This window comes from Mesoplodon bidens (assembly GCF_964165515.1).
Source record: "Mesoplodon bidens genome assembly, chromosome: 14".
Lineage (NCBI taxonomy): Eukaryota > Metazoa > Chordata > Mammalia > Artiodactyla > Ziphiidae > Mesoplodon > Mesoplodon bidens.
In genome coordinates, this window is record NC_138170.1 from 36,508,216 (window position 1) to 36,535,453 (window position 27,238).

The following is a 27,238-nucleotide window of genomic DNA, read 5'->3' on the forward strand; positions in this document are numbered from 1 at the left end:
TAGTTTGGTTGTGTGCTTATTGTATTTCAGCATGAATGGCCCATAGGCACCATTCTGCACAGTTTTGCACAGACAGAAATGGAGGTAAAGAACGTTCTAGAAGGAGGCCTTTATGTATAAAAACTGAAAAGGGTGTTTGCTTTCTGGTTTGAAATTGCTGGTCGAATCAATCAAGGACTACTGTGTGTAACTCTGACTTTGGTTTACCCTGGGCTTCTCACAGTTTCTGCAATCTGTACTCAAAAACATCCAAGTATAAAACTTGGGTCTCTACCAGCGCTTTCTAGAAAGAGGTCACAATACGAGTGAGGGCTTGAGTCACTTAGCTGGGTCTTGAGATATGAATGAGGTTTCCACTTTTAGAGATGGAGTAAGTGGACAGAAGTATCATGGTCAATCACTGGAGCTGTACTAATCAGGTTCTTTGAGTGAGCCCTCCTCCACGTGACCAGGCTCATCTCATCATCGAATGTGCAGGGAGACTCCTCTCCATGTTATCATAAGCATAACTGTAATTCTTGTGAATTCTTTATTGTCATTGATACTTGGCTGTTAATATTGTGATTTTTATGGAATTGGGTATACAGTGCTTAATATATACCTTTGCAGATGTATTTGGCAACACTTTCACTTATGTTCCTAAGCTTTTATAACCTGACTTGCACTTTATATTAAATTGCATGAATCATATCTAGGAGTTCAGAGTTATATACTTATTAACTTATATTCACAGTTAGTAAATGGTGCTCAGCCACCACTGAGCCTAATTTATCATTTTATTTTATTGCTTGCTTGTGCTCTGAATGTCAGGTTACTTCCCTAAATATTGGTCTTTTGTCCTAAGTTGTCTTAAGAAGTTTCATGGTCTTCTCATTTTACAAATGCAGAAATCAATGGTCTAAAGTGAGGAGTTTTTGTCAATCTATAACAGTGAGGGGTCTTTAACTGCCTTTAGGGGGGTAGTTTGAATTTAATTTACAATACTGTAAATATTGTAAATAAAATTATCTCTTTGTTTAAATACTGGTCTTGGTTCTTTTTCATAAATTTTCTTAAAAATAAGTAGTTTCAGGTGACAGGTGGGGGAAATTAATCACCTGGCTAAGCACTTGTTCTATGACACTGAATAGCCTCTGCAGTCAATTGCCATTGAGTTCAGTTTGGCATTTTGTTATCTAAAACAACTGTGATGTAAATATCCTTTTATTATTCCACTAAAATTGAGTCTGTTTTTTTTTTCAAAAGCTTTATTTGAACAATTGCCTCCTTTTCAGTTTACAAATAAGGAGAATAACTGACCAAGAAGCATACCTTTTTAAGCATCAGAACTCTAATTTTAATGGAAATATTTTTATGACACTTTCCTGCTTTCCTAAACAGAATACTATATACAAAGCATAATAAGACTCTCATGTTGACTCAAGGTTGCCAAAATGGTCAATTATCTTACTAAGCTTTAATACTGCAAAGTCTTCAGGACTACTTGGATATATATACAGGTCTATTCCTACGATGAATAAGCCCCATGCCACTGTGCTTTCTCAGCTGTCATTTATCTTTTATCACTGTCAGTATGCCATTGATTCTAACCTTCTTCCTTATCTCATACATAATTGTGTAGTTAGTAGCTTCCAATTTTTTTTTTCTTTTTTGGTTTGGCAATGGTCCATTTTTTTTCAAATGAAATCTTACATAAATATAAAAAATTAAAAGATTTGTGCCATGGAAGTGGAACAGTGGGCCTAGTGACCTGCTGCTAAGCCTCTATACCTGGTTTCCAGTGCACAACACTGAGGTGTCTGATGGAACCCCAGGCCACCCCCAAACTAATACCACTGGTCAAACCTAAGAGTGACTTCCTCTACTCTGAAGGATGAATTTTTTTGGGGAAATGTCATCTGGTATCTTGCACAAAAGGCAACAACAAAAAAGATCCATGATCTCATTACTCAGTAACCTCTGAGTATAACAAACAAAAAGAAAAGAAAAACATTTATAAAGTTCAAAAATTTAAACACAGAAAGGTAAAAAAGGAAAAGAAATGGCTTCTTCAATCTTGTGCATACCCACCATTACACCAAGACCTTTCTCCTCAAAGGTAACCATTATTAAAAGGAAAAAAAAAAAAAAAGTAACCACTATTAAGTTACTTGTGATTCCTTCCATAAGGTATGAGTGTGTATGTGTGTCTATATATATGTGTGAATAAAGCCTTTTAAATAAAACTTTATGAATACAGAAGCTATCATACTATACTCTGTTATGCACTTTGTTGTTTCATTTAATAATATATCAGCAATCTTTTTTTAAATTAATCTTTGACAGTTGTGTTTCACATAGTTGAGTTATCCAAACTAACTTCCAGATCAGCAGATTACTGTGGATATGACTGATTGTGTTTCTACTGTCTGTGTCTGAACATGATGAGGCATTTTCTAAGAGAAGCATGGTGGTAAAATGCTCAGCTTTCTCCATAAACATCATTTATTCCACAATGTGTCTACAATGGAACACTATCCTCAAAATAATATAAAAAATAGCTATGTTATACTTTACTACAACAGAACTTAATCACTGTGTGTAACCATGTTTCTATGGAAAAAAGAATGTAGAGTTCCAACTTGGAACTGGAAATACCTCTCTAGACATAGAACAGCACAATGGGAAACATGGGTTTTAGACTCAAAAGACCTCAATTTTAATCCTGGCACTGTCAATACTAGTTTTATCACTTTGAGCAAGTTACTTAACTAAAGTTCAGTTTCTCATATGTACAAAGGAGATAATGGTATGTATTTCTCAGACTGTTCTGATCAAATGAAGTAACAGAACATTGCCTGGCACACAATAAAGTACTGTTAAGTCCCTTTTCAATCCCCTATAAAGGGATGAGGATTTCATGATTAGCTTCAAACTCCAATGGACTACAGAAGGGGGATGGGGCAGGGAGTAGGCAACAGAGCAGAGATTCAGGAAAACAAGGGACAGGTGTAGGCATTCTTGATGGTTAGAATGATTAAAGCTCCTACATAGCTTCTTGATTCTGACTAATGCCTCAGTTACTGTCTTTATTTTTGCTGTCATGGGTATAGGAATTGACCCTCTCCTTTGCTTTATATTTCTACTATCTGCTGCTTTCATTTACAGACCCCACCTCCACTTTCCCTAGACAACAGCAAGACAGAATTTAGTCCTAATTGCTCCTCCTAAAGTTTCACACAGTTAAAAAACAGCTGGTATAAAAACACACCTGTAGACTGACTTCTAGAATGGCAGAGTGAGGACCTCAGTGAACTCACTCACTCTCCCTCTGAAACAACGAAAATAAAAATAAACAAATAAACTATTTCAGAACGCTGGCATTTAATGAAAGCCACAGAATGAACTATAAAATCCAAGAGAAACTACTGAAATTTGATGCCCTTGTGAAAAGCAGCAGCCCAGGCACCTGAGGTGGAATATGGTCCAGATAGCGCATAATTAATGGAAATGCCAGTTCCAATCCTGTCTACTGGCTGGGGAACCCGTGATCTTTATCCCTCTGAGGTCAAGTTCATTTCATTTCCCCCCTACCTGTGAGAATTAAATAATGTTATATGGTGACAACACCAACAACAAAACACTCATGGGTATGGTCATGAGTTATTTACTTTAAAAAACTTGCTAAATCCAACATCTCTACCTTACACATGAAAGATATACTATTTGCAGTCAAACCATTTAAAAGCTTTAAACTTTGTTTCAACACTGTGCTTCACCTTTCCATGAAGTTATTATCCATTAATATTTCTAAAAAAGAATGACAATAAGGCAAAAACTATAATCTGACATAAACCAAAATGACAATACCAATATTCTTTGGCAAAGCATTTCTCTGCACTGAGCCTCAACCTTTCTAGTACGTTTATCAAAAGATGATTTCCACGTCTTCCTCTGTATTACAGTAAGCTGTTTCTCATGCCTAGATGTTTTAAAGTATCTTTTCTTCAAAGCACCAATGCTACAATCATAACGCCTTTCTTCCTCTGATTTCAAGACAGCATTTTAAAAACAAATCTTAACCCAAACTATCCAATCCATACTGTACCATAAATTTATAGACTCCCAAATGTATATACAATGTTGCAGTATAATGGATTTACTTATATTTTACTTTTATATCATCAAAAATAGCTAATAATGACTTTTCTTAATTTGAATTAAATTGCATGGGGAAAGCAAGCAAACACTAATACATGTTTTACTAAGATTAAACTCCTACCTTAGGAGAAGTGGAGAGATCTCTTCCTGCAGACATAACTGTGTTTTCATTTACTCCTCCTGTCTTTGGTGAGATGGCTGGTGGGGCCGGGACTTTTCTTTTTACTCTCCTTTCAGTTTCCAGTTCTTGAACTGGACTTACCAAATTATTTGGAGGAGGAGTTGGTTTAGGTTCATAAAAAGGATTTGATCTAAATGAAAGAACAATTATTGTTAAATGTCTCTATAAAAGTAGTTTACTCCCAATTAAAATACCATAATATTTTCATTTATAAAACTAGAACATACTGAAAATGATAAGGAAAAACCCAAACCAATGATAACTTACAATCTGGAAATAGGCACTCTCAATCTTTTGTTTTGTTAATCATTAACAATAAAACTTTCCCTTTTAAAAGTATTTTTAAATCTTTAAAATACAAAGTCATACTCAGCTCTGCTATATACAGACCCTTGGGAAAATGTTTGTAATAAGAGTAAATCCTACATATTCTCCACACCCACAGAAAAGGAAATAAGATGAGAAAGCATTGATTTTTTTTTTTAATGCTCCCTCACCAAACTTTTTTTCTTGAATTTCTTCTCTTCCTCTGTGTTAAATTCCCTTCCCATTAGGGACCATCTTTTAGAAGTTCATTCAGTGAGGTTCCTTTTTTGTTTGCTGTATGCGGGCCTCTCACTGTTGTGGCCTCTTCCATTGCGGAGCACAGGCTCCGGACGTGCAGGCTCAGCGGCCACGGCTCACGGGCCCAACCGCTCTGCGGCAGCATGTGGGATCTTCCCGGACTGGGGCACGAACCCAAGTCCCCTGCATCGGCAGGCGGACTCTCAACCACTGCGCCACCAGGGAAGGCCCAGTGAGGTTCCTTTAATAGCAAATTCTTCCAGGCATTGAAAATGTCTTCATTTCAGCCTCATACTTAAATGATAGTTTAGCTGGGTAGTTTATTCTAGTTGTTAGTTAACTCATCTCAGCACTTTGAAATATTAGCCCCCTGTTGGTTTAATATTGCTCTTTTGTAAGTTATCTTTTGCCTCTAGTTGCTGCCTAAGATTAAGATCTCTTTATTTCTGGTTTTGAGCAATCTTACTAGAACATGTCTAAGTGTGTATTTCTTTTAAGTTTATCCTGTTCCAGAGTCCTTGAATCTCCTGTGTCTGGAGATTCATGTGTTTCACTAGTTCTGAAAAATTATCAGCCATTATATTTTTGATAGCCTCTTCTTTATTTTCTCTATTCTCTTCTCTAGAAAATCATATTAAATATATGTTGAATTACCTCTCTCCTTCATATTTTTACAAGTTTTTATTCCTCCTGTACTACATTCTGGATAATTCCTTCACATCTATAATCCAGTTAACTTCTTCACTTTTCATCTGTGTCTAATTTAATGTTCAATTCTCCATGAATTTTTAATTTCATAAGCATATTTCTTCATATGGCTGTGTGTATAATACCTTAGGTACAAAAGATCTGAGTCATTAATAATTTATACATATTTATTTTATAGTCTCTATCTGATAAATCTATCATTTGAATTCCTTGGATTTATAATCCTTGTGTTTCTTTTGTCTCCTGACTCTTTCTCTTAGTAAACTATTTCCTTGTGTATTTTGTAATTCTAGATCGTGAGTTCAGGACTTGATCTGAGGAAATCTTTTGTAGTTGCTGGGAGTCCCTCTGTTCAGAGTGTTTCATGCTTGTATTTGCCAAGCAGTTTAGGAGCCACTTTGTTTCTCACTTTCTTGGCTTGGGGGTTCCCAGATCATCCTGCCAGCATAGCGTCAAATCCACATGAAGGTAGGCCTATGCTTACAACTTCTTAGGGAAGTCTTTTTTTTTTCTCTACCTGAGCCTAGCCCAGGCAGAAAATCTTCCTTGTTAACTCCCTTTATGAGTAGATATTTTTCTAGTTACTTATCCGTAAACACAAGTATCTGGTGTTTATGATGATTATTCTTCCTGTTACACAGTAATAAACTTTTATTCTGGCTATTATTTGTTTGTTGCATTTTTTCCCCCAACACCAGTCTGTTCCCTAGAATTCAATATCTTTATGCACAGTAACAAGAGAATTTCTGAGTCTGCAAAGCTAAGAACCAGATCACCCAAACATAATAATTATACCAAGGGAACTCCACTTAGTTATATAAAGTCTGTACTGGTGATAGCCTTCTGTGTTCAGTTATGCATGTTCTTTTAACTGTAACAGTACCAGATTTCGTTTAGAACCCATAACGAAGTATCTGCATCTCTGCCTAAAGTCAGACAGCTCTCACAAGACTCAGGGGACCAAGTGTATCTAGACCAGAGAGGGGAAATATACCATACTTGTGATGTCACTCTCACTCTGTACTCATTTCAATAGTTAGTGTCTTGTGACTCCTTCCCACTGAGCTGGGGATATAGCCTCAGAATCTCTCTCACCTCTGCTCAGGACTTGCAGAGTTATTTTTCAAACTCTAAGAGTAGTTCAAAGGGAGGTAAAAATAAAGAAATGGGCTAAAAAAATTTTTTTTAACTCTAAAACTTAGAAAAGAAAAAAATCTCCCCTCTCTCCCTCAAAACTTATTATTTGCTTAACTGATGTTAAATGTTTCAGTACTGAACAAACACACTACAATCTAACTGAATTAACTGAATCATGTGAACTATTTGGGTGATATTTTAAAAACTTATTCCTGGTTACACCTCTCTATAACAAATTTCCACAGTAGTTTGTAAGACGGTAGCTGCTACAATATTCATTATTAATTTGTCATATAAGTATGGTTAGTTTTTTAAAAAACTTAAAAGTGTTAGAGGATAGATACTTCTATTACAAAAGGATCTGTGCTTAACAGAGAAAAAAATGACAGAATTCCTTATACAGGCAATTTTTTCAGTGCGCTTTATATAATTGAATTTACAATACTAAGTTGCATGAAACTTTTATAAAACTTATCTGGCATGTATAACAAAGATATCTAGATACCGTCCTTTTTCTTCATGTCTCTCTGCCTCCCTCTAACCACCTGAATATTGGTATTCTTTATATATTGAAGGTAAATGCAAGTAGAAAAGCTCAGATAAACTAATTTCCCAAGTTGGTTCCTGAGGCTCATAATACTAGAAACATAACAAAATGGACATTTTCTTGAAACAATTAGAGCCGTGTTTCTCAATCCATTTTACAGTACGACATGTAGTAAAAATGAAATTTGTATGCTATGCTAGAGTGAACATAGGAAGCTGCTGGAAATTGAAGGTACCAAGGACTCCAGCTGCCCCAGACCATGCCTGACAGACAAGAATACTAGGGTAATCAGTATCTCTGCAGGCCTGCAAGCCACCTGTGAGACAACAGTGTTCTAGGCACCACTGGTTAGGTACTAAATCATAATAAGGACAAGAAGCCTCTACTTACAAGGGCTTTAAATGATCCTCCATCTAGATCAGAGATTTCTAACTAATACTTAATTTCCTACTCTCTAAGAGTGAACCGGATATACTTCCATGTATATGAAATATCCAAAACAGTCAAATCCATATAGACAGAAGGTAAATTAGTAGTTTTCAGGAGATGGGGAAAAGGATTAACTGGAACTAACTACTAATATATATGGGATTTCTTTTTGGGGTGACAAAAATGTTCTGAAATTAGGGAGTGATAATGGTTGCAAAACAGTGAACAAACTAAAAACCACTGAAGTGTACACTTTACAGTGTGGCATTTTATGCTATGTGATGTATATCTCAATTTTAAAAGTGCTATTTTAAAAAGAGTAAATAGGAATAGTACATATATGTGATTATGAACAGTACTCCCTTCTCTGTAATGACAAGAATTATATAATTTCTGATATATACATTAAAAAAATACTTAAACAGTAAGAAAAAATTATTTAAGGAATTAGCATAACTTCCACATTCTGTTATCATCTATGATCTGAATAATCTGTTTCAAGGCTTCTTACATCACTCTGAATAAACAAGAATTATTTTTATTCTTATACTGTACACTTGAGTAATAGATTAGTTATATCATTAATTCACTGTGAACTAAAAACTCATCAGTTATGTTAAGTGGAAAACTGGATGGAATAACTTTAAATGACATTATTCATTGTTTAAAAATATAATTAATCCAAGAAAAAGAATTACAGAAAGGAAAACTAAAGTTGATTAGAAACAGTACTCGCAAACATAGTGAAGCAAGGGTGGAACAAAATCTGTAGTCTTTTCCTCTCAAGTTGAAAACTTATTTTTCTTTGAAAAAACAATTCAAATGTACTAAAATGAGTGTGTAGCTTCCCTGAATAAAATTCAATGACAATTTTCCTTCAGAAACTGACACACAACCATACTAGAAATGATTTCACGCTGGACCTCAAAAGTCACTTCATAAATGTTTTGAAAAATATTATTGCCCTATCAGTTTTCATTTTTGCTACATAACCAGAATGGCTGAACTAACCCCCAAACACGAGAAAACTGAGCAACCCATACAGTTGCTAAGTGTAAAGGACACACGCTAAAAGCCCTGAAGGGCGTACACTTTCTCCTCGGAGCTGATGGATAATGCTGAGTTTCTGAAGGTTGTTTTAGAACATCAAAGAACACAGCACTATTTATTTGTGAGAGTTTTATGTTAGAGGATCCAGGAGGAGTTTGGTAATGGAAGATGAGTCATATAGGCTTTTCACTTGATGAAAGGTCATAAGTTTATTACTGAAGTAAGAACAAATTCTGGAAGATTTCTGCTACTTAAGTTGGACCTACAAACTTTTGGAGAAAAAGATGAGAAATACCAAGTAAGTAGTTAACACAGAGTTCTTCCTGGACATTAGCTGATGAGCAATCTTTAGAATTTATGGATGCATTCCTTCAAAAAAGCTGAGTGTTTATAGACTACCTCTGGTAACCTCAGATGACTGAGCAGTTTAGAATGCTCTTTATTCACGGGAAACTTTGTAAAGGCTAAGACTTTCATGTGGAAAAAAGAATGGTCAAAAGGAAACACCTAGTCATTCTGATTTTAGTTTTTATTAAGGCATTTTAAAAGTTTAAGCAAACATTGGATGTCTCTTTAATTTGTTAATAGGAGAGAGGAGGGTGTGTGTATGTTGTGTAATATTCATGTCTCTTGGAATGACTGAATGTTTGTATTTAAAGTTTGCATTTACATTCAAATACTCTAGGTGTGTGGCTATTACTCAGCACCTACACCACCCATGAGAAATTTTATTTTGATCACACATTAGCTATTTCAAAGAAAACAAATACGTGGATGGATCTAGAGACTGTCATACAGAGTGAAGTCAGAAAGAGAAAAACAAATATCGTATATTAACGCATATATGTGGAACCTAGAAAAATGGTACAGATGAACCGGTTTGCAGGGCAGAAATTGAGACCCATGTAGAGAACAGATGTACGGACTCCAAGGGGGGAAAGTGGCGGGGGGGTGGGGGTGGGGGGGTGATGAATTGGGCGATTGGGATTGACATGTATACACTGATGTGTATAAAATGGATGACTAATAAGAACCTGCTGTATAAAAAAATAAATAAAACAAAATTAAAAAAAAAAGAAAACAAATATAACAACTTTAGCAAGAGTAGAGCAAACTTTTTCAACCCCTGTATAGTTATTAATTAGTATTGAGATCTCAACCTGGGTTTGGAATCAGATGATTATTATGATGTAATCCCCATACTTATAGGAAGTTAGAACGTTTTTAGGTTTTATCAAAACCTAGCCATGTCCATGAAAGCATGTAGCACATGTGAGAGTAATTAGCCATGTGTTGTAAAATGAGGAAAGGTTGAAAAATGCAGTTCTAGAGCAGCAGAAAACAAGTCAACTACCTCATTCTTTCAAACAAGTCTTTCAAATATTTGAACTTGGTTATTATAGTTCCCTTAAACCATGTCTTTTCTAAGTCAAATAGTACCTGTGCCCTCAATCACTGCTCATTTGATGTGGTTTCGGGACATTTTAATGACTCTGTTGCTATACTGTTAACGCTCTGAATCATCAATCCCCCTTTTAAAGTGCAGTACCTAGAACTAAAATACTGCTCAAAATGGGAGTTGACCAATGCACAGGAGAGGGAGGACATTTCTCCCTTCACACAAAGCAACTGCTCCCAACTTTCATACATCAAAGGAGCCTTTTTATTATTCCCCTCTCAACCCATACATTCCATATTTTGAAACATTTTCCTACAACACTGCATTTTGAAAGAAATAACTATTTTCCCCAAGATCTAAATAATGTTAATATGATAAAATTCAGTATTTCCAAGGAAAGCAAAGCCCATATAGCCTCACTGCAAGTAAACATATAATTGTTATTTAGCTTTTAAAAATTGTTAAATATTCTGTAGATCTCCCCTGTTACACATCAATTATTTTCAACAAACAGACCTAAAAGCCCAAGAATTCCAGGCTGGGAATCGCTCATGTGACACAGTATTTCTGTTAATAAAGTTAAACATTGCTGTGGTTTTCTTTTTTTTTAACAGCTTCATGTACATACAATACAGTAAATGGCACATATTTTAAAAGTATAGCTTGATGAGTTTTCTACATATGTATACAAGCGTGAAACCATCAGTACGATCAAGACTACAAACATTTCCAGTTCTCCAAAAGTTTCCTTGTATCCCTTTTAATCCATATCTCCCTCCACCTCCAATCTCAGGCAACTATGCATCTGCCTTCTCTCAAAACAGACTGTATTTTCTAGAGTTTTAGATAAAGGATAGCATACAGTATATACTCTTTTTTGGTCTGGCTTCTTTCATTCAGCATAATAATTTTTAGATCGATCCATGCAGTTATATGTATCCATAGTTTGTTTTTTATTACTGAGTAGTATTCCACTGTATGTATACACCACAATTTGCTTATCTATTTTCCTACTGATGGACACTGGGGTTATTCCCATATCTTGCTATTATGATACATAAAGCTGTTAAAATATTCATGCACAAATCTTTTTGTGGACATATGCATTGATTTCTCTTGGGTAAATACCTAGAATTAGAATGGAATTAAAGAATTAAAAGAATTAAACTCTAGGTCGATAGGTATATGTTTAACTTTTTAAGAAACTGCCGAATTGTTTTCTAAAATAGTTCACCATTTAGAACTTTGAGAGTTCTGAGAGTACCAGTGGCTCCATGTCCCTGACAGTATTTGGTGTAGTAAGTCTTTAAAATTTTAGCAATTCAAGTTGGTGCGTAGTGATATCTTATATGGTTTTAATTTGCATTTCCTTGATGACTAAGATGTTGGGCACCTTTTGGTGTACACATTGGCCATTCTTACATCTTCTTTTGTGAAATGTCTGTTCAAATCTTTTCCCTCTTTAAAAAAGAAAGTTTGTCATTATTGAGTTAAAGAGTTCTTTACATATTCTTGATAGAAGTCTTGCCAAGGGGCTTCCCTGGTGGCGCAGTGGTTGAGAGTCCGCCTGGACACGGGTTTGTGCCCCGGTCCGGGAAGATCCCATATCCCACATGCCGCGGAGTGGCTAGGCCCGTGAGCCATGGCCGCTGAGCCTGTGCGTCCAGAGCCTGTGCTCCGCAAGGGGAGAGGCCACAACAGTGAGAGGCCCACGTACCGCAAAAAAAAAAAAAAAGAAAGAAGTATTGCCAGATAGGTGTTTTGCAAAGAATTTTAGCCAAACTGTGGCATGCCTTTTCATTTTCATAAGTGTCTTTTAAAGAGAAAAAGGTTTAATTTTGAAGAAGTCCAAATTATAATTTTTTTCCTTTGACTCTGTGTTTTTTGCATTCTGTTCAAGAAATTTTTGCCTACCCCAAGTTCACTAAGATTTTCTCCTATGCTTCCTTCTAAAAGTTCCAGGGTTTTAGCTTTCACTTTTAGGTGTATGATCTATTTTTAGCTAAATTTTGCATTTGTTATGAGGTAAGGACTGTAGTTCTTCTTTTCTGGAGGGGTGGGGGGATATAGACCTTTAGTTGTTCTGGCACCATTTGTTGTAAAGATTATCCTTGCCTGACTTCCTGTGCTACTTTTGTCAAAAATCAATTGGCAATATATGTGTGGATCTACTTCTAGACTTTCATATTCTCTTTCATTTAACTATATGTTTACTTTAAGCCAATACCATGATGTCTTGGTTAATGAGTCTTGAAACTGGAGAGCTAAGTCCTCCAACTTTGTTCTTTGTTTTGAAACTTTGTTTCAAAATGGTTTTGGCTATTCTAGGTCCATTGTATTTCTACATATATTTTAGAATTAGCTTTATCAATTATTACCAAAAAAATACTCCAAAATTTTGATTGGGATAGCACTGAATCTACAGATCAATTTGAATCCATGGCTGTAATATTTCTTTCCATTGTTTTCTTTCAGCAACCTTTTGCTGTTTTCAGCATACAGGTATTGCATTGCACATCTTTGTTCAAATTTATCCTTGAGTTTTGGTTTGTTTGTTTGTTTTTTGGATGCTTTTGTATATGGTATTTTAGTTTTCTATTTCTGATAGTTAATTGTTACCATTGAGAAATACATCTGAATTTGCATACTGATCTTGTATCCTGTAACCTTGCTAAATTTACTTTTTAGTTCTAGTAGACTTTTTAGAGATTCCTTATGACTTTCTACATAAATAATTATGTCATCTGTGAAAAAAAGATAATATTGTATATCTTCAAATAACATGTATAAGAAGCATTTTTCAATTTCCCCATGCTCAGCCTTTGTATGACTACTGTCATATGTTTTACTTATACCCCTGTTCCCAAACCCAGAATATATTATTATTTAAACTTTAAAGTCAATTATCTTTTAAAGAGATTTTAAAAAATAAGACGTATTTTATATATACTATTTATTTTCCATTTCCTGTGCTCTTCATTCCTTTGTGCAGATCCAAATTTCAAAGTAGTGTCATTTTTCTCCTGCCTGAAGGACTTCTTTGTAATATTTTTTGCAAAGCAAGTCTGATAATTATGAATTATCTCAGTTTGTGCATGTCTGGAAATGTCCATTGCTTAGACTTTTTTTTTTGGCTGGAAATAAAAAATTTGTGTTGGCAGGTTTTTTTCTTTCAGTACTTATATACCACCCCACTATCTTGTGACTTGAATTGTTTTTGTTGAGAAGCCTGGCAGTAGTTTTTTTCATTATTCCTGTGGTTCATTTTGGGGTTCATTCAGCTTCTTAGACCTGTAGGTTTATATATTTTGTTAATTGCTAAAACTTTTAGCCATTATTTCCTCAAATATTTTTTCTGTTCCCTCATCTTCTTTCCTCTCCTTTTGGAATTCCAGTTACACTTACGTTAGATTGCTTGAAGTTGTCCCACTGATCCTCTGTTCATTTTTTTCCCCTTTGTTTTTTTTAAATAAATAAATTTATTTATTTATTTATTTTTGGCTGCGTTGGGTCCTTGTTGCTGCGCACAGTCTTTCTTTTAGTTGCGGCGAGCGGGGGCTATCCTTTGTTGCGGTGCCTGGGCTTCTCATCGCGGTGGCTTCTCCTGTTGCGAACACGGGCTCTAGGCGCGTGGGCTCAGTAGTTGTGGCTTGAGGGCTCTAGAGCGCAGGCTCAGTAGCTGTAGCACACGGGCTCAGTTGTGCCGAGGCACGTGGGATCTTTCCAGACCAGGGCTCAAACCCATGTCCCCTGCATTGGCAGGCAGATTCCCAACCACTGCACCACCAGGGAAGCCCCGCCCCCGCCTTTATGTTTTAACCTGGAGTTTCTATTGCAAAGTCTTTAGGTTCACTAATACTTCCTTCCTTAATCCCATCCAGTGTATTTTTTTAAATCAGATTCTGTATATTTCATCTTTATAAACTGAATTTGGACTTTTTTTTTGTCTTGCATGCTCATGCTTTCTTCCACCTTCTTAAATATCTGGCGTATATTTATATAATAGTTAAATTACCACACTTGTCTATTAATTCCATCATCTGTACCATTTCTGCATCCCTATCTAAGGACTGAGTTTCCTCCTCATTATTAGTCAGATCTTCCTGCTTCTTTACATGCCTGATAAATTTCTGATTGGCTGTCAGACATTGTGAATTTTATGTTTTGGATGCTTGATTTTTTGGTATTCCTTTTAATATTTGGGGGCTTTGTGTGGGATAGTTACGTGGAATCATTTTGGTTCTTTTGAGCTCTGCTTTTAATCTTTGCTGGGAAGGCCCAGAACAGCCTTTAGTCTCGGGCTTTTCCCCCATACTGGCACAATACCCTTCTGAGGACTCAACTTGATGTCCCATGTGTTAGGAAGTCTTTCCTCTCTGGCTGGTGGAAACCCAAACTATTCTTAATCCTGGGTGAACTCCAAGGATTGTTCTAATTGTTTGTCCTCAATAACTTCCTCATATGCGTACTCTGATCAGTACTCAGCTAAAGACTCAAGAGAAACCTTTTACAGATCTCTGAAACTCTTTATGAATAGGCTGTTCCTCTCTGAAACTCTGTCCAGAAGTTCTAGCCACCTCAGTACCTCCAAAGTCCAAACTCTGCCTCCTCAATGCAGGGAGATTCTGGGGTATTTGGGTTCTCTCTCCCTGAATTGCAGTTGGAAATTCTCTCCCATAAATAAAGCTTGGACAAATGTAGGGCTCATTCTTCGTTTCTTTTCTCTCAGGGATCCTGTGCTATTTGTGTCCAATGTCTGAAAACTGTTGTTTCATATATTTTATTCAGTTTTTTACTTGTGTAAGACAGAAGCTATATCTAGTCTATGCTACTCCAGCATGGCTGGAAGTTTTACTGTTACTTTTTAAACATACTTAGGGCCACAGTCTGCGGCTACATGGGTTGCAATGTGCAACTCCAGAATACAATGTGAACATACCTTCCTCCTATCCCCAATTTAGATTTGAGTAAAACAGAAACCCTAATCACACTGACTATTAATATACTAAGCTTGTGGTTAATAAACCTCTCATTTGGGTAAGAATAATGACTCAAATGCAGATAATTCCTAATTTATAAATGTCATGATCTCATTGTTTGGCATTTGAATAAATCTTCTCATCAAATCAATATCATAAATGATTATTTGGTTCCCACAATAGACCCATAACATAACTGAAGTGTAATGCCTTCAGTAATCGATTAAAAACACCTAAGTACCATTTATAACATGGTTGCTGTGGGAAGACACAACTGGAATTCTAACCAGAGATTCCAGGAACGTGCTTCCTTCATTTGTTAGTTTAGGGTGCACACATAATCATATGGAAGAGGGTGGGAGAATGAGGGTCAAGACTGTTAAAATTTGGATAGGGGATGAGATAAATACTAACACGTAAACTATATATTAACATAGGGACAAACCTCTTTTTACCCATCTAAAGGTATATTACAGAAAGATCTCTTTAGTTAAAATATGATGATAGCAAAATGAAGTGTACTTACTCATCCAACTCCTCTTCTTCAGCTTTAGAACTATCAGCATAGAGATATTTGCTCATGTCCACCGGTCTTATATTTTTTCTTTTTGTAGACTGGGGAGGAGAATCCTTTATAGTTACAAAGGTTTCTGGCTCATCAAATGGGTTCAAATACTGTGGAGTCTGTATCTCTTTAAAGGGATTATAGCTCTCATTATAAAAGGATTCTTCTGGTATTTTAGGTGAAACTGTTTCAGTGATTTGTTCTATAAAATAATAGCAAAAGATGAATTAAATCAAATTAATACTATCTGATATTTTCTTATATATTTAGTGTTTTCAAAAATACTCAATCTTGAATTAATAAACTCTATGGGGTTGAAAGAGTGAAGATCAATAATACGTTTTATGAAATTGAGTTATTTGTAGTGAGGTGGATGGACCTAGAATCTGTCATACAAAGTAAAGTAAGTCAGAAAGAGAAAAACAAATACTATATGCTAACACATATATATGGAATCTAAAAAAAAAAAATGGCCCTGAAGAACCTAGGGACAGGACAGAAATAAAGATGCAGACACAGAGAATGGACTTGAGGACACAGGGAGGGGGAAGGGTAGGCTGGGATGAAGTGAGAGAGTGGCATGGACTTATATACAGTACCAAATGTAAAACAGATAGCTAGTGGGAAGCAGCCACATAGCACAGGGAGATCAGCTTGGTGCTTTGTGACCACCTAGAGGGGTGGGATAGGGAGGGTGGGAGGGAGACGCAAGAGGGAGGAGATATGAGGATATATGTATATGTATAGCTGATTCACTTTGTTATAAAGCAGAAACTAACACACCATTGTTAAGTAATTATACTCCAATAAAGATGTTTTTTAAAAAAACACACAAAATTGTCAAAAAAAAAAAAAGTTTTAGAGGGTCTAAGTCCAGAAGATGTGATATCTAAGATCTTTGTCTACTTCTCCAGGAACAATGCTCTTCAAAATAGCATCTTTGAATTGTTAATGCCCTTGGAATCTCTATTAATGTTGGCATTATGGTATACCAATTTTGGAAATTTTAACCTTCTTAGAGGTACAATATTCTATTATTGCTTAATTTATTTCACTATACTAGCTTGACGTCTCAAACTGATATATAAATTTCTGTTTTTAAAAGAACATAAAATGGATTAAATTTTGGAATAGTCTTTGGTAGTTTACACAAGCAGAGACCACTTAGGAATCTGAAAAGTCATTCTGGATATATAAAAAATACATCATATATCACTGAATTTGTTTTTGTAAAGTCTTCAAAGAGCAGGTTTCTGTACACTACAAGTCCTTAAATCTTTAGAGCTTTTAATGGGCTTTTCAACATAATTCATATCCAATGAATATCTTATTTAATAAAGTAAAGGAATAACAAGAATTCTGAAGTTGAAAGAGCCACATTAAAATCATACTGAGAAGCAGATAGATGTGTTCCACTAAATTCTAAGTTTTACTATTTCAAATTTCAATTTGAAAACAAAGGTACTCTTAAAAATAAAACTCTGACTTTACAGCACAAAAAGCACTACAACAGTGTCATGTCCTCCAACAATACTTATGGAGTGCTTAGTACCAGGCTTTTTCTTTTACTTTTATGTTTATTAATATTTTAAAACAAAAATGAGGCAGAGTTCCATGGTGGTCCAGTGGTTAGGACTCTGTGCTTTCACTGCTGTAGACCAGGGTTCAATCCCTGGTCAGGGAACTAAGATCCCTAAGCCATGTGGCGAGGCCAAAAAAAAAAAAAAAAAAAAAAACCAACAAAAAACTGGAATGTATAATAAAACTGTTTAAAATTTGTATTTTACTAATATAAATATTTAACCAAATTGGAAAAAAGTTTCAAAAAGCTGATAATCACAGAACAGTTCAAAAGTAATTTTAATTATGCCAAGCAACTCTAACAAAATACTCTAGGAGGAGAAGGCAGAAAATCAGTTTTAAAATCTTCAAGAAAAATAACTGTTTTATAAGTGACATTTCAAACAATTTAATCCAATTATTTAAAAAATCTCTTGACATATATTTATGATTTTTATATTTTAGAGTCAAACTACTTTTACTTATACTTTAGACATTAGCCCAGAAAACTTATATTGTCTTTATACTGAAAAAATAAATAAAACAAAATAACTCTGAATTGAAATTCTGTACACCATGGTGAAGCAGTTATAAAGTATGAAAGAGAATTCATAACATCATGATAAATCAACATTGAAATGAATTTAAATACAGCCTATGCTAGAGAAGAGACTCAGTAACTGTATCTTTTGTCAGACCAGGATAACACTCAAACACCACTATAATCTTTATAATAATCTAAATGAAGCATTATATTTTCTCTGTAGGAGAAGAGACTACAGAGTTTTTACCTATTCAATTTTTTTATTAACAAATACCAAGTCTTAAATGCTTAAGAAATTGATAAAACCTGTCAATGGAAATAAGATTTTTATTTTTACTTTCAGGTAGAGGATTACAAAAATTGATCCAAGCAATTTCATCAGTTACAAAACCAAAAGCAAGAAAGTATTCAAACTATAGAGCAAGATTTGAAGATGACAGAATAGCAACAAAGGAGAGTTTAAGATGAGACTATTTCATATAAAAGCTAACAAATACATTTAGTAACTTTCTAAACGGGTCACTGAAGCACAGAATGTCATGAATCTAACTAGGAGGAGAACTGAAATTGTAAAAGCAAACAAAAACAAAAACCATCTAAACAACTGTAACACATTTTTTTCTTTCTTAACTACTTTTGTTACTTGAGGATGCATGTTTTTAATCAATAAAAATTAATTATTTCTAGAAAAATGAATGTTCTTCTAATAGAAAATACTTATTCTAAAGTCTCCAAGAACTATATATTTAAAGAGAATACTGGTTGTCAAGTTTTTTCTTAGCTCTATAGGCACGATTAAAGTTTCTGAATCAGGTTGGCTAACCTCGCTTAACCTCGCCAAAATAAATACAATATATATGTTATCTGCTACTCCTTTCTATACCTCAGAAAATACACACATATATTTTTTAAAATTACTTATTTGATTTTGAAATGAAAAGCTCAAATATTCATATCTCAAAGTATTTTGGTAATTTTTTTTAACTCAGTGTACTCAGATGTATTTAGTATGCAACTGAGAAGCTTTGTGGTCAAAAGAAGACACTTGATTAGCAATCTTAGTTCCAACTCCACCTCCATTTACCTAAAGTTCTTCAAATCACTTAATTCCTCTGGGCCTCAGCTCCTTAATCTATGAAAAGAGGCAGCTGAACCAGATTACTTCTAAAATGTACTGTAACCGTTAAGATTTAAAATATGTTAAAATAAAATAGGTCACAGAGCTTCCCTGGTAGAGCAGTAGTTAAGAATCTGCCTGCCAATGCAGGGGACATGGGTTCGACCCCTGGTCCAGGAAGATCCCACATGCTGCAGAGCAACTAAGCCCACGCACCACAACTACTGAGCCCGTGCACTACAACTACTGAGCCCGCGCCTACAGCCCATGCTCCGCAACAAGAGAAGCCACCGAAATGAGAAGCCCATGCACTGCAACGAAGAGTAACCCCTGCTCACTGCAACTAGAGAAAGCCCACACACAGCAACGAAGACCCAATGCAGCCAAAAATAAATAAATAAATAAAATAATTTAAAAAATAATAAAATAAAATAGGTCACAAAAAAATAAAATCTCATTAATCTAAACTTACTAATTTAGAATTTGGTAAGAAGGGAGAAAGTAATGGAAGTTCTTCTCCTTCCATTACTTTCATAAGTGGATTATGAAATGATATTGCACAAATAGAGTGAATCCTTAAGTTGAAACCTCACTTTTCACCATGACAGGCAGTAGCAAAATTCTTTAAAGCTCATGAAGATTTCATAAGAGCAGTCTAAAAGATGTAAACAGGGGTTAATCATTCTTGCATTTACTTTGAGCAAACAGAGTTTAATTAAACAGAGGTCTTCTTCAACAGCTCTTTTCTAAGCTTTAATAGTTTGAAACTACTTGATAAGAAAAATGACTCAGGAAAAAAATACATGGTTTTATTTCTTACATGTTGTATATATGACAGGAGTGGTCCTCAATCTTCTTTCTGTTCTGTGACATTCACATGCACAATTTACTTTCGTTACTAAGAGTAATTCTCAGCCAGAGACAGGGAGTTGGGAGTGGAGGGGCTCATCACACTGAGGTGTGAGGGTCAAGAAGCTGCATAGAGAGAAAAGGCTACCTCCACCACCCTAATATGGGTATGTCCCACAACCTGACCTTGCTTGGTAGGCCAAACTAATGAGACTTTACTGCATGCCAGCTAGATAAAATACTGTTATCTCTAACATTAGAGCTTTACTATTTGACCAAACTAACAAAGAATTAAAACATAAGACCCAAGTAAGGCTTCCCTTTTTCTTTAAAAACAATTCAATGGAAGCTACCCAGAATTGCTGATCAACTGCAATTGGTATTGAATAAATAATATTGTCATTATAAACAAAATTTACAAGTCTTTAAAAACAAAATCTCTTCCTGCCTTTACAGTTCAAGAGAACTTAACAATACACAAAGACTTTAAAAGTAAAGAAAAAAACTTGCTACCTTCTGAGTCAGGATCTCCAAATGGATTTAATTCTGCTACATCAGGATCACCAAATGGATTTAAATTCACAGTGGCCAAGTCCTTTTCTGCTTCATCCAAAAAGTTAAGTTTGTTGATAAGCTCTGAAAATAAACATACGTGTCAGTTCACTGTGGTTACAGTTAAGCATAATTATCATTCATTCATGAAATATCTCAAATTGTAAAAATTCATACTAATAATACCTGCAAATAATAAGATATAGCATTTTACCAATGACAGAATGCCATTCAAGTATTTTGTAGCATACCAACATATTCAAATAAAAGAAAACAAACACATGAATTGGAAAATATCAGATAATGAACTAGAGAAACTTTTAGCTCAATCTAATTTGATCCAATAAAAAAGTACTAACATAGATTTTGAGAAAAAAACATCCTTCACTTTTAAATATGAATAATTCAAATTGATTTAATATAAGCAAATATTTCTAAAACAATGTTGTTACAATATATAAGCTAACTAAAGAAATACTGTCATGTTATACGACCAGTTATTATAAGATGTTTTAAAATCACTGCCTATCAAGGATCCTGATACAGGCTTTGCTAAAGATGATAAGTTCTGTTATGTTGTTGCCTGTTGGTGCACTACAAATTACCAAAGAAAATTTATTAAAGGAAAAGCACAAAGACAAAACTGACAGCTAAGTACAGGCAGAAATCAAGAGGTAGCAGGTCACAGTAAATACAAGCAATCAGAAGCAGAAAGAAAGGAAGAAAGCTCTTAGACCTTCAGAGGAACTGGCTGATTTAGCTGAAGGCATATTTGCTTGCTTTAGGCAGTCATCTTGATCTTCATCTAAGCTGCTCAGAGCATTCAATTGGTTTACAATTTCTGTAAACAGAAGCCAGTCGAGACAAATGTAAGGTAAGGTCATTTAATTAAAGAGCCACAGAAGCATGCTGTTACTCAAAAAGACAGAGAGGGGATGTTTGGTTAATCAAGAGAATACATTCAGAGGACGTTATTTTTGATGAACTATAACAGATGTATTTAACTGAAAGTTATGCTATACTCATATTTTAAAATAGGAAACATTTTAAAAATTAAAATTTATATTAGTACTATAACAACTATGTTAACAAACACAAAACAAAGATAATAACCTGAGAAGTTGACACTGGCTTTCACATTCTGCATTTGTAAAATAGGGCTTTAAATGCATGCATTAAAAACAGAATAAGAAATATCATCTGATACAATAGAAAATATGTGCTATTTGTTTTGTAATATTCTAAATTTAAACTTAAGTTTTAATAAGTTTTAAGAATATATCTATATGAATCATGAACATAATAAGCACTTGTTCATATTCTAGAATTTTAAAAATCAGCACAAAAGGGCTTCCCTGGTGGCGCAGTGGTTGAGAATCCGCCTGCCGATGCAGGGGAAACGGGTTCGTGCCCCGGTCTGGGAAGATCCCACATGCCGCAGAGCGGCTAGGCCCGTGAGCCATGGCCGCTGAGCCTGTGCGTCCGGAGCCTGTGCTCCGCAACGGGAGAGGCCACAACAGTGAGAGGCCCGCGTACCGCAAAAAAAAAAAAAAAAAAAAAAAAAAATCAGCACAAAATAAGAAAAGCAGGCAATAGCTATTTTCTACTCCTGCTTTCTAGGGAATTTGTTCTTTTAAGGGAACTCTTGAGTGTTTGCTATAGGATATCTTATAATTTAGCCAGTAAGAGACATAATAAAAAAAGACAGGAACAGGTAGAAAAACCTTAAAATAAAAATTCATTTTGTGCATAAACAGAATTTTTAAAAATGAGTCATACATATTGTGGACAACTCCAAATATGTGAAATTATTATTCACTGGGTGAAAATTAGCTTGGAATAAAATAATAAGAACCTACTAGAATATTCTAGTTAATCCTTGCTGTTTCCAAACTTAAAACCTGGGAATAACTTAGGCATTAGGACAGACCAAATAGATCCAGATCATTCAGTGGGAAATAAAGAAAATGGTTAGAAATAGACAACAGTTGTGAATTCAGCATTAAAATGCTGTTTTTTAACACTGTAAATCTAAGTACACATTCTAAATTTTATGTGAACCAAATAATAAAATACACAGTTTTAATAAGGTTGCCTTCATCCATTCATTTGTTGTTGAACAAATACTTGTTTATCACCCTGTGCCAAGTACCATGCTTGGAACATAAGGATGAAAAAAACATGGTACTGTCCTCATGGAATTTACCATCGATAAAGATAGAAATTAATACAGAAACAGACAATAAATGACTACTAGAATATTAGGTGGTCAGAAATGTGTATTGTCATATAGATCTTTGAGCCAAATACATATGAAAAACTGACATTCATTTCCCTTGTCTGAATGAGAAATATATTTTGCATGAATAAAAATGCTTGAGATAGTCAAAGTAAATCATAGAAAATAAAGAGTAAACACAATACCAACTGAACTCTTAATCTGAATGTGAATAATAAGAGTTAGTCAACCTTTATAAAGTATCTTCTTCCATTTTATCCTGCCAATAGTTTAAATCCCATTCAGACTCAAACTAACCCAGCAAATTCCTCAGTAGGCAGAGTTTATTCTTAAATTAGATCTTTTACCCCCAACTAGTAGTCATTGTAACTTTGTAATTTTCAGGGAAGTATAATGGAGAGAATCTATCCTATGTGATTACCAATGCATGACTGATTTTTTAAATTCATTACTAGTTTTGTATTTTTTTTAATTTGCAGATGGTTTATTTTTAACTTCAAAAATATGAGAAAAGAAATATTAATAACAGTTAAATTTATTAAGCAGTGGAAAGGGCTCTGCATATGTTATGAGTTAATTCTCATAAACATCCTGAGGTATTATTATTAATATTCACATTTATCATGTATATTAGTATCATTTATTTGCACTGTATTCCCAGATGTGTAATTACGAGGCTAAAATATTTTAAAATAATGTTCAAAGATTTGTAGTTTTCTTTACACATTTTAGTTATTTAATATTCTTAGATGTAATCTCAATGAGAGTAGAATTTATTTATTTATTTATTTTTTGCGGTACACGGGACTCTCACTGTTGTGGCCTCTCCCGTTGCGGAGCAACAGGCTCCAGACGCACAGGCTCAGCGACCATGGCTCACGGGCCTAGCCGCTCCAAGGCATGTGGGATCTTCCCGGACCGGGGCACGAACCCGTGTCCCCTGCATCGGCAGGTGGACTCTCAACCACTGCGCCACCAGGGAAGCCCCCTAGAAATAATTTATTTAAGCACCTTATATAATGAGCAATAGAGGGAATACTGAAGAAATATTAAACTTGGTTCTTACTTTCAAAACATTATTAATGTTCCATTATAAACTTTTAGGTACAATGTGGGCATTTATTTAAATACTATCAAGATGACTGAATTACATGACTAAATTATTTACACTGTAATTTTTCTGAATGTTTAGAATATTTCCTTCCCCTCACCATGCTTTTGGTGATACCTAAAACCACTGATAAAAAAATAAACAAATAAAACCACTAATGACCATTTCTTCATTAATTAACCCAAAGTAATTTCTTATTTCCATTCTTCTCACTGATGACAAGTTGTCCTTCCTATCCTAGCTTTCCCTATTTATCTATAGCTTAAATAAATCCTTACTTAACACCTAGAACTTCTGCTTCTAGAACTTCCATTCATATTAACAAAGTGAAAAGGTAATGCTCCTCTTATTTGGTATGCAAATAAATCTCCATCCAAATCATAAAAGAAGCAATCTCCAAAGAAATACCATTTACCTATATGAGAAATATTTCTCAAGTACCTATTATACTTTTTGGGGACAGACAAGTAAAGCAATATACAGTGTATGATAAATATGGTATTTGTTAAGACTGAGCTATGTATTCGTAGGGTATGTGAAACTAGAAGAGAGGCATACAACTCAGTCTGAGGTCAGGAAGCCCTCCTGGATTTATTCAAGGAGGATTTATTGAGTGAAAATAAGACAAAAAGACATCATCATTATTATTATTAAAATAAAGAAGAAACTGGAGGGCATTTCACAACAATGAAAGGGAGGCGAATGAGAACATGATATACTTGAGGAACAGCAAGTTGTTTGGGGTTTAAGATACCAGGGATGGGGAATGGAATGAGATGAGGTTGGCAAATGTCCTATCATGAAGGTTATAGTGACCAAAATAAAGAATGTGAACTTTACTCTGAAAGCTCTGGGAATCCATTGTAAGATCAAATGTATAGTTTAGAAACATCATTCCAGGAGCAACATGGTAGCTGCACTTGAAAAAAACAGGATAGGAAGCAAAAAGATGAGTAGTTTAGCATTACCGCTCCATGAAGGGAGGCACTTAGTAAATATCTGCTAATTAAAGAATAGATTAAGAAGAAAGCTTTGATGGTTAATTTGACATGGAGGATGGGGAGAGGAATCTAGGATACATGCCAAGTTTGTGTCTTGGGTGACTGTGTGGACATTAGTTCTAGCACTGCAGTGGGGGCTACTCAGTTTGGCCATACCAAGCTACAGGTGCCTGTGAAACTTACAAAAATAATTCAATTGGCATTTGCATATGTGGGTGCACAGCTTAAAATACATAATTTTGTTATGTATTTCTCCTTTTAAAAAAGTACTTTTCTGTTACTTCCAAATTTCCTGCAGCCAATGTGTTTTACATGTATAATCAGAAAAACAAAAATTAAAAATTTAAAAGAAGATTTATAACACAAATTTATTCCCAGAATTTTTTAAGTGGGATGCTTTCCCAGTAATATACCACCCTGACCAAAAAATTCCCTGGCCCAACATATTTATATAATACTTCTTACTAATTAAAGCCTTGTTTCACCAAAAATTTACACTTCAGAAAATGCTAATAATGCTATGTAATAGCACAAAATAATTTCTACCCTAGCACTACTCAAACTGAGCAATAATCCTGTAGTGTAGCATTTAGTCATCATAACAGTGTGTCAATCTGGACTTGCTTCACACTGGTGAGAATAAGAAGGAAAACTAAATTAGGGGCAGGAAATCGAAGCACAGGGTCAAGTAATTTGAGACTCTTCTTTACATTAGGAAGGCAAAAGAAGATAGAAATTGACCACCAGAGATTATCACACTGAACCAAAACAGGGGGATGGAAGTGGTGTCACAAAGAGTACGTGCGTTTTTCTTTTAAGAAAGTCTGTAGTGGAGTTAAAAGGGCAGGGTGTGGGAGGGTCTGCCTAGAGCTAGAACATACCTGCAAATCTTGCAGCATCCTCACTCTTCTCTCCAAAGTATAATAAGATTCAGTACAGGTATATCTAATTTTAAGATGGTCTAAGATAGTAACACTGCAACTTCTTAATAGAGATCAAGTTCCCAAAGATGTCACTTTTCTCACAGGCTTGAGCCCATAAATATTTGATTTATGGATATAACTAACAAGTTTAATAATGTGATTTTCAATCCCTTTAGCAGGTCATATTGTAAATGAATGAATGAACTGAATGAAAGTCATAACACTTGCTGTAATTTTTATAAAGGCAGAAAGACATATACCTTATGTTTAAATTTTAGCAATTGTGTGTTTTTAATCTGTGTTTATCTTATGTCTGTCTACATATCTTTGCATATATACGTATCTATCTACAATATATTTCATTTATCTCTAGAAATGTTATAGTTTAAGCTACCAACCTAAAATTTGGTGGCTAAGAACAAATGATTACCTCTCACAGTTCTATGGGTTAATGCACTCAGCTGAGTAGTTTACTGCTGTTAGATGTTGGCTTGAGACAAAGTCATCCAAAGCTTGGACGTCCAAAATGCCTTCTTCACTTACATGTTTAGTGTTTCAGCTGAGAGGCAGGAACAACTGGGGCTGGTCAGGCATCTCTCTCTCTCTCTCTCTCTCTCTCTCTCTCTCTCTCTCTCTCAAGTGGCCTGTCCATATGGGTAGTTTGGGGTTCCTCTCAGCATAGCAATCTTGGGGTAGATGGACTTTTTACATGGCAGCTGTATCCCCCAGAGAATGCACTAGAAGAGTCCCAGGTAGAAGCTACAAGGCATTTTATAACTTAGCTTTAGAAGTTACAAAGTGTCACTTCCCCACTGCATTCTACTGGTTAAAAGTGATTTACAGGGCCAGCCCAGAAGACAGGGAGGGGACTATAAAAGGGCATGAATATTGGGAGGCTTGTTTCATTGGAGGACAATCTTTGAAGATTAGCTACCACACAGTAGATCAATAAATCAGAAAGTTGAAATCATTCATTTTCTTACTAATCTAACATACTTATTATAACTTTTATGTTAACTTTCCAGTATTTTACTTATGCACATGTATGAAAGGCACAAATATTAAACTGTACAATTCAATGAACTTTGACAAATGTATACACCCACGTGACACAAGAGGAAGAACATTGCATTATATCGCCCCCACAATAAAAAAACCTCATGCCTCTTTTCAGTCAATCCCAAAACCCACCAGCTATAACTATTCTAACGTTTTTAACATAGGATTAGTTTTGCCTCTTCCAGAACACCACGTAAATGGAATCATACAGTATATACTCTTATATAAATCCTCCTTCATTCAGTATAATAGTTTTGACATATATCCATGTCATTGAATGCATCAATAGCTCATTTTTATTGCTGAATAGTATTCCATTCACAAATATAATACAGTTTAGCCATTCTCCTGTTGATGTACATACACCTGAGCTGTTTCCAGTTTGGGGCTGTTATGAATAAAAATATTATGAATATTTTTGTACTAGTCTTTTTGTGGATGTATGTTTTCATTTCTTTTGGATAAATATCAAGGAGTGGAATTGCTGGGTCAGAAGGCAGGTATACATTTAGTGTTATAAAAAACTTCCTAAGTGATCTTACCATTATACTCTCCATGAACAATGGATGAGAGTTCCATTTGGT

The 27,238-nt window shown here is 34.9% G+C and overlaps 1 protein-coding gene across 6 annotated transcripts in view; it reads right to left on the reverse strand.

Moving 5' to 3' along the window:
- The window catches only part of EHBP1 (EH domain binding protein 1), a gene marked incomplete at its 3' end in the record, with an annotated part of 505,676 nt that overhangs the window by 171,903 nt on the left and 306,535 nt on the right, over positions 1–27,238 (reverse strand). For all 6 annotated transcript variants that reach the window (XM_081254153.1, XM_081254152.1, XM_081254157.1 and 3 more), the window contains 3 exons: positions 20,283–20,405; positions 15,661–15,901; positions 4,262–4,451 (listed from right to left, as the gene is read on the reverse strand). In XM_081254153.1, the coding sequence (XP_081110279.1) occupies positions 4,262–4,451; positions 15,661–15,901; positions 20,283–20,405 (554 nt within the window). The remainder of the gene's footprint in view (positions 1–4,261; positions 4,452–15,660; positions 15,902–20,282; positions 20,406–27,238) is intronic.